The sequence below is a fragment of the Magnolia sinica genome, chromosome 15 (genome assembly GCF_029962835.1).
Source record: "Magnolia sinica isolate HGM2019 chromosome 15, MsV1, whole genome shotgun sequence".
In the NCBI taxonomy this organism is placed as follows: Eukaryota; Viridiplantae; Streptophyta; class Magnoliopsida; order Magnoliales; family Magnoliaceae; genus Magnolia; species Magnolia sinica.
The window spans coordinates 6,769,426-6,778,458 of record NC_080587.1 but is presented as its reverse complement, the minus strand read 5'-3'; the positions used below and the strand labels follow the sequence as shown (position 1 = coordinate 6,778,458).

General features: G+C 41.2%; 2 protein-coding genes across 2 annotated transcripts; both read right to left on the bottom strand.

Moving 5' to 3' along the window:
* Positions 1 to 674: 674 nt before the first annotated feature.
* On the bottom strand, positions 675 to 3,227 carry LOC131228125 (putative disease resistance protein RGA4). Its single transcript, XM_058223957.1, has 3 exons — positions 1,816 to 3,227; positions 1,214 to 1,743; positions 675 to 709 (listed from the first exon to the last, which is right to left on the bottom strand). Exons 1-3 carry the CDS (start codon positions 3,225 to 3,227, stop codon positions 675 to 677), a joined length of 1,977 nt encoding a protein of 658 aa, XP_058079940.1.
* A 22-nt stretch (positions 3,228 to 3,249) lies between these two features.
* LOC131228124 (putative disease resistance protein RGA3) lies at positions 3,250 to 4,589 on the bottom strand. The gene has a single exon (XM_058223956.1). It carries the CDS (start codon positions 4,549 to 4,551, stop codon positions 3,250 to 3,252), a length of 1,302 nt encoding a protein of 433 aa, XP_058079939.1. The 5' UTR covers positions 4,552 to 4,589.
* Positions 4,590 to 9,033: the final 4,444 nt, after the last annotated feature.

Here is a 9,033-nt window from a genome sequence, read left to right as displayed (position 1 = left end):
GTAGACATTCAAAGTTTGTAAAGTTGCAACCTGGATGGCAAACACTCCACTTGCATCGGTTGCACCACATTTGTAACACAAAAATAGAAAGTTTGCAAAGCAAATAAATATTGACTGACATTCAATGTAAGCTTGTTGCTCACCTGATAAGCAGGCCGGCCTGATTTTTAGTTCAACCACCATGCTGCCCTTTGCTCATTCTCCTACAACTGTACAAGGATAGCACATGTGCTGCAAGGCCCCTTCTCCATCTCATTTGCTTAAGTCCCACTTTCATTCCTTGATTAAATTATGGTGCTTAAATGTTCTGTTTGCCAAATAAATCAGCTAACCATAGAAAGCAATTCAGTAACCTTACAACACATCTAACAAAAAAGGAGGTGGTTGACAATGCCCTAACAGAATATATATGCCATGTACAGGTTTTCAATTTGCATAAATAGACCCATAGTTCTTTGGAATTTACTTCATTATATGGTAGGTATGTATAATCAAGATAAGTGTACTATTGAATAAAAACATCCTTCAATGTATGATTGTTGAGCTTGCAATTTTGGATCATCCAACAACCTCTACAAGGATGATCTGCTTGCCTGTTTGGATTGGTGGAATCCAAAAATGTATGTGTAGAAAAGGAGTTTTCCGCTTATGTGATGTTTTCTGCTGATTTTGGATCATCCAACAACCTCTACAAGGATGATCTGCTTGCCTGTTTGGATTGGTGGAATCCAAAAATGTATGTGTAGAAAAGGAATTTACTTCATTACATGAAAATATGATCAAATCATATAAAATAAAAAATAGTGAATTCATACATCGTAGAACCTACATGTGTGTGTATTATATCGAGGGTGTGAAATAGATGAATCCCACCATAATGTTCTACAAACAATAAATCATGAGTGTAACTATTGGACGAGTTGGATGTGATCCGCAGGAGTGGATTAGGTGTTACCTGGGTAACACTTTATTGGATGTTACCCTTACCATGTGGGGCCCAACTTGATGAATACATTGTATATCCACGCTGCCTGTCCGTTGTTTCATCTCATTTTAGGACGTCATCCCAAAATTTAAGTAGATCCAAGTCTCTGGTGGACCACACCACTGTAAAAAGTGGCGAATGACCATTAAAAACTTATGTGGGCTTGGGAAGTTTTTGATGGTGGGTGTTCAATCACCACTTTCCTGTGGTGTGGTCTACATGGCCAACCCCCGACTTGTAGGTGTTGCAGGTTTGTTAGGAGTTGCAACCCTGATGGAAAACACGTCAATTTATCACAATGTTTAATTTCCAAACGTCGAAGCGAGGACAGGTTTCCTATCCACTCCGGCGGAGTCATTCCATTGATTGATAGAGCTTCCAGTGTTGTGACATGTCGTAGCCCTTCCGGCAAACATGTCAACTTCTCACAGCTCCAGATGTTGAGTATTCGAAGGGAAGTAAGATGTTGCATATCCTCTGGTAAATATGCCAGCTCCCGACAATTATTAATGTACAAGTATTGTAAGGCAGTGAGGTGTTGCAGTCCCCCTATCAAACTCGTTAAGCTTTGACACGTGTCGATGTTTAGACGATTAAGAGAGCTCAAGCCTCGTAGTCTCAAGGACGTTAGACCATTGCAGTTATGAATATGCAGCCGATGGAGAGAGGTGAGGTTTTGTAACTCCTCTGGCAACAATGCCAGCTCATCACACCCATAAATAGACAGAGACTTTAGAGCAGCAAGGTTTCCAAGCTCCCTAGATACAGACTCTAGCTTTGGGCATTCCCTAATATCTAGGCTCGAGAGATGGGTATGGTTTTCAAACAACCCATCTGGCAGCGACCTTAGCTCCCTGAAACCTTGAACCTCGAGGGAGGAAAGTGAGGTTAGGTTTGCCACTGAACCTAACAACATCTCATTACCATCCGTCAATTCCAATTCTTTTAGAGATGGAAGGCATGGAAGTGTTGTTAACTTTGGACATCCCCAGACAGTTAATCGGTTAAGGCAGGGGAGTACTCTTCCATTGGATCCTGACCACTCCTCTAAATTAGGCATATCTTGGATGGTGAGTTCTTTCAGTGATGGGAATGCCTCTGTGACATCGTCGCCATAGAAATGCTTTCCAATAGACTTCACAGCATCCATTCCACGTATCACAAGAACCTTCAGGAATGGCAAGTGGCTGAGCGGGGGGAGCTGTTCGCATCTTCTGCAATTAATCACTGAAACTTTAATCAGATTTGGAAGCGATGAAGAACACATCCAATACGGAAATCTGACACCCATGTACTCTTCCACAGTCAACCTTTTGAGATTTCGATGTGGTCGGAGACCTTCAAGGGTTTGCTTGACATTTCCTTCTAACTGAAGATCAATATCCTGACCCCATGAAAAGCGTAACATACAAAGGTTTGGCTTATTCTTCAAGTTTGCTTCCTGGGCATCTGCTGCACACATCACATTCTCGAGGTTTTGAATAGTCAAATTTCCTCCAAGGTTTAGACCTTGCAGCTCTCTTATACCACATCCATTATCCTTACCTACTATGAATATTGGCAAGGTCTGAAGGAGCTTTAATTGTCCCATATTAGCTGGCATATGGGTCAATTTATCATATGGACTGATTTCAAGATGTCTTAGGCTAGTCATTTTGCTCATGTCCCTGGGTAATTCTGCAAGATCAAAGCACCGCGAGAGTATCAAGGTTTGCAAATGGTGAAGGGTGCTAATGGATTCATGAAGGGCTCGTATTTGACGACAAGAGATGTTGAGGTATCTTACATGCTTCAAACTGCTAATTGAAACCAACATCTCCGTAGTGACACGCGCGAAACTTAAATCAAACACCCGTAAGCACATGAAATGTGTTAAAAGATTACGAGGGATGCTGAAAGTCTGTCTTCCGTCCAGAAGCAGTGTTCGCAAATGGTTTGCTTTCCTTGAGGCCTTTGGGACTGTTAGGACCCATTCATAATGCTCACCCAACATGAACAAACGGCGATGTATGTCGGGGATACTCACTGCATTCTTCACCTGTACAACTGAACATTCGTTCCCTGCAACAGAGCATGCAAGATCATGCACAAGGTCATGCATCTTACACCATAATATATTCCCATCTTCATCTTTCTCAACATCCTGAAAGAAGGACCGCCACAGTAGATTATCGAAATACTCTCCACTAATATCTTCCATTTGTTTACTTCCATCAGATGCTTGAATGAAACCTTCCGCCATCCATAATAGGATTAGTTTCTTCTTAACGATTATATGATCTTTTGGAAATATTGAGCAGTATGCAAAGCATTGCTTCAAATGTGATGGAAGATGATAATAACTTCAGAGCAGGTAAAGTGTCATTCTCTTCTTCAGGTAAATTCCAAATTTCACTTTCTTTTACAAACAGCCACTCTCTTTCATCTGTTTTAAAGCGCATCAAGCCACCCAATGCCTTCGCTGCCAAAGGGACGCCCCCACACTTCTTTACGATTTCCTTTGCATGCATTACAAGGTTTGGAGGTTTTTGTCTTCCATGCCCAAACGCTCGCTGCATGAACAGAGACAAACAATCATCCTCTGATAGTCTTGGCAAATGGTGTGGAGGGAGAGTGCCCATGATCGAAGCAACTTTTTCACTACGGGTAGTTACTATGATTTTACTACCCCTCGCACCTCCTCTGAGAAATTGTTTCAACTGATCCCAGTTCTCAGGATTTTCATCCCACACGTCATCCAACACAAGTAAAAACTTCTTCCCGTGTAGCTGTTCTTGGAGGCGACGCTGCAGTAAATCCAATTCTAGGAGATCATGTTTCCCATCGGTAGCAGACTCTAAAATTGTTTTTGTTAGCCTCCTCACATCAAAGTCATCCGACACACAAACCCACGTTCTCAGCTCGAAATGCTTCGCTACCCTCTCGTCATTGTAAGCGAATTGAGCAAGTGTGGTCTTTCCAAGGCCCCCCATACCGACTACGGGGATGATCGAGACATCTTCTTGAGTACTGACATGAATCAACAACTGTACGATTTTCTCCTTATCTTTCTCTCTACCACAAACTTCTGACTCGATCACAAAAGAGGCGGTTTGTAGTCTCTCTTCAGTATTGCCTGGCAGATCTACAACTCCCTCTCTCAAATGGAACTTCAACCTCTCCGCTGCAATCCCATCTAATCTCTCCCCAATTTCCTTTATCCTACTCCCCATCCTCAGGAAAAATACAAGTGAGTTTGGAAAAGAAAAGAAGTTGCGTACCCGATTCACCGTAGCAGACTGAGTCCTCACTTTCCGCCGAAAAGCTTCTATTGCAAACTCATCTATCAAGTCATCTGCAACATAGGTCGCGTCCTTAAGCTTCTTTAGCCAATTCTTCACTGCCTCGTTCTTCACTTGCTGCTCCTCTGCATCTTGAAGCACCGCATGGATCGTCGACAACGTGCTCTCGAGCTTCCCCAACTCTTTCTTGACACCCCACACTGATCCAAACTCTTGCAGAAGTAGAGAATTCAAGTTCCCCAACAATGTTTTAACAAAAGCAGAGAGAATTGCTTCTGCTGCCATCTTTTCTTGGTGTTGCAGAGATGCTGAAGAACTCAAAATGGTGATCATGTGGAATGGAAGATAATGAAACTGTGAACTATGTATTATTTTCTATGAAGTGGGAGGAGTTACCAGGGAAGGATAAAGAAAGAACATGGAAAGCATCGAGAAGCTGCCAATGCTGTTATTTTCAGAACATTAATGTGGTAGGCCACCTTCGTTGACAATGTGGGATACTTTTAAATGCGCATATTTAAGTGGGAAAGGAATCTCTCCCTCATGGACGGCTCAAATTGTGTTCACTACAATCTCCACCATAGACATGTAAGGTGATCGTGATCGTAACTGTCACTAAATGGGCCCATCTGGTTTGGTTTTTGTGCCATGGATTTGGTGATGGAACACAGTTAGAGGTACCACCATAGACACGCATGCTTCATCTCATGTGCGCCATCAGGGAATGGGCCATGACCCAAAAGCTTCAATGATCAAATCATCCATTATGCAGCCTCTCCTTAACATAAATGGGTAATTGTCTTGCTTGTGGCACATCTGTGGTGATTAGGATTGTTGGTTTGGTGGGCCACTATGTAGAGGTCCTAATTGGGTGATACGTGTAATTTTTCACTTAAGGAAGTTGCTGGTGATTTTCTCAAGTGGTGAATTGATGATCTTGACAAAATCTCATTCTATTTGCATTTTTTTCTTAAAGGAAGTTGCTGGTGATTTCTTTAAAGTATGCTCAAAAGGGCACGTTGACTTGACTTGCTGTCCTTTACTTGAAAGTATGAACGATCAAAATGCCTCAAAAATCTCCCCTCCGTGATTCCTAGTCCACTTGCAATAATTTAAATAGTGAGCTAGATAGCCATTAACCCCGCGGGGCCTAGCCCACCGCAGTTGGGAGATGAAAATATCTTTCTAGCTGATGAAACCACACCTTTGTCTCCTGCTGTTTCTAACATCACATAATAACTTTTACACATTTCTTGCCGATCGGTGCATTCCACCAAATGGACAGACTAGATCAATGCATGCATGTCAAGTAATTGAACAAAGACATTGCAAGTTCCAACATTTCCAATAGATGAATGGCACCAGTGCCTAAGTCCAGGGGCCCATCATGTTTTAATTACAAAATTCACTCTGCTAATTAAATTTTATGCTTGATGTTAAGTCTTGAGGTTAAAATAAATAAATAAATAAATCAACTAGATCCACAAACCAGATGGGCCACACCACATGGAATAATGTAAATGGGATGTAAACCATATATAGGTTTGTTTGTGGGCCACCATGTGGTATATCTTTCATCAACCCCGTTAATCAGGTTCACATTTCAAGGAATCTCTCTCTCAAATTGTGTTCAATCCAATCTCCACCATAGATATGCATGTCATCTTGATCGCAACGGGTTACTTGATGAGGGGCAATCTGGTTAGGTTTTCTTGCCATGAGTTTGGGACACAATTTAAGGTACCACCATAGATATGTATGGTTCAACTCAGGTTCTATCCCAAGGATTGGGCCATGGCCCAACTCTCTTCAGCATAAACAGCTAATTGTCTTAAATGTGGCACATAAATCTAGGTGGGGCCCACTGTTTTGTTTGTGAGAAATCTACTCCGTCCATACATTTTTTGAGATCATATTAGGTTACAAGGACAAAAATGAGTCGGATCCAATACTCAAGTGTGCTGAAAACATGAGGATTGAACATCCACGGTTGAAATATTTGTGGGGCCATAGAAGCTTTGAATCAAGCTAATACTCACGTTTTCAGCTCATCCCAGTAGGAATGGCGTTATGAACAGTATGGATGGCATTTAAACATCACTATCGACTCCGAGGAGGTTTCAAAGGTAGAAATTTCCCTACCCACCTTTTCCCTTAGTGTGGCCCACTTGAGTCTTGGATCCTACTAACCGTTGGCTTTAAAGTCCTAAAATTAGCTCACAAAATGGATGGACAAGGTGGATTTCTCACGAAAACCACGGTGGGCCCCACCCAGTTTTCAGCCTAGGAACTTCCGACAACGGCTTTCGTAGGAAATCCGCGTCCCTTGACTACCGGCACGGTGGGCCCCACAGTCAAGAATCCACCTAAGCCATGTCCATTGTGCCTTTTTATCTTTTAGGAAGTTGCTGACGATTTTCTTGAAGTTTGGCTGGCCTAAAAGGACGCGTTCTTGACTTGACTTGGGGACCTTTGCATGAAAGGACAAACTTTTTTTTTTTTTTTTTAAAGAACTTAGAAAATTAAATTTTAAAATAAATGAATAAAAAAAAAACTACCTTCCCATCTAGGTACATAAATAATGGTCTAATTGCAACAATTCAAGTAGTGGTACAAGCAGCCACCAACCTGTAGGGCCCACCGAAGTTGGGAAATGAAAATATCTTGCTAGCTGCTGGCTCCTGAAATATCTCATACTTGTGATGACTACTATACATTTTTGTCCATCAGCATGGCCCACCAGATGGACAGATTGGATCACCCCATGCACATTTAGCACCGGAACAAGGACTTTGTAAGTTACAACATTTGGGATAGATGCCACCACCTGAACCATTCACTCATACATTTAGGAACAAGCCATGGTGTAATAATCACACCAGTCGGATGATCCTAACCCTTTGAATGGAGCCAATTTGCTAACAACCATCCATTGTTTACTAGCGATAATTCACATTGTTAGAATCATCAAATTGAAGTGTTCCTTTAAGATTATAATAAATAAAAAGTGGGGATCCATCCACTAAATGTTTCAAGAAGATGATTGGACCTATTTTGTTTCTCCAGTTAATCTGGACTGTCCACTGTCCATTTTCATGCTATTAATTGGACACTTAGAATCTCCTGATTTTGCACCATGGCTTGCTCATAATTGTATGAATGAATGAATAGTTTGGATCAGCAACATGTCAACATTGCTAACACCTGAAGATGTTAGCAAACCCTAATTTATAATTATTATGTATTGAGTTGAGTCTTTTAGACTCGATCGGGTTGAAAAATGAATTCTTGTCGATTTTATTTTCATATTTTAATGCAAAATTAACATAATTTTCACATCAAAATTATTTACTATTTAAAATTAATTCATTATTTCCATCCCACCTAACCTAACCAAAGAAAACATGATACAAATAGGGTTGGCAATGAAACTGGATGGCTTCAAGCATAACCATCAATTAGCTGTCCAAGGGCCTTGACTCGGTCAGTCTATTCTCAAGTTTTGAACTACAAACTAATGGGGACATTTTATCTATGCTACATCCACAACGGGATTCAATTTGAACGGACCAGATTACCGGACACGTGTGCCCATTGTTCGGTGGACAAACCACCATCATTCTTGAACGGGTGCTGAACTATCACCGTACATGAAGACATGGACACGTCACCCATGCCCAATAAATAGTGAAGAACTGATCACCTGCAGACAGGGGTATCAGAACTTTTGGTACCATACCGTCTTTCACGGCAACAGGCCACTCGCTGCAGGACATCAGTACCATCAATGCGGTATGGCCCACCTCCAAGATCACGGAAGCAGATTGCGTGGAAGCTATGTGGACCAACCGTGATGTCTGTGAGAAATCCACTCCCACTACGCCAAAACTGCGAAAAAAGGACGGTCCAAAACCGTCTCAAACGGCCAAAAAGGACGGTCATGGACCGTCGCAAGGGCCGTCAAATTTTGACGTGTCGTATAACTTAAAGGACGGTCGAAAACCGTCATTTTTATTAACAAAAAAAAGACGGTCATGAACGGTCTTAAAAAAGGACGGTCTCGGACAGTCTCTTATGAGCGTTTAAAGGACGGCCATCAACCATCCTTTAAAAAGACGGTCGTGGACCGTCCTTAAAAAAGACTGTCGTAGACCGTCTCTGATGAGCCTTTAAAGGACGGCCATAGACTGTCCTTTTTAAGGACAGTCCATGACCGTCCTTAAAAGGGACTGTCATAGTCCGTCTCCTATGGGCCTTCAAAGGACGGCCACAGACCGTCCTTTAAAAGGACGGTCATGAACCGTCCTTAAAGAGGACTGTCATAAACCGTCCCTTATAAAAGGGTCATTATACACCTGCTATATCATCATATTCTTCCTGATATACACCTGTTATATAATATATTTCATCATATTCACATTCACATCCATCTAAACCTAAACTACGTAAATCCAACATAAACAACATTCATCCAAACATAAACTACATCCATCTAAACCCAAACTACGTAAATCCAACATAAACTACATTTATCCAAACATAAACTGCATCCATCCAAACACAAGCAATCTTATCCACATTACATTCATCCACACATAAATACATACAAGTTTAACATCATAAAAAAAAAAAAAAAAAAAAATCAGCAACAATTTTCTTTTTGTGTCTTTCACCTGAAAAAAAAAATATTAAACCAACAAAACATTATAATTCAAAATTATGAAGAATTGCATAAACTTCTTCCAAAAAAGTGAACACTTTTTAAAA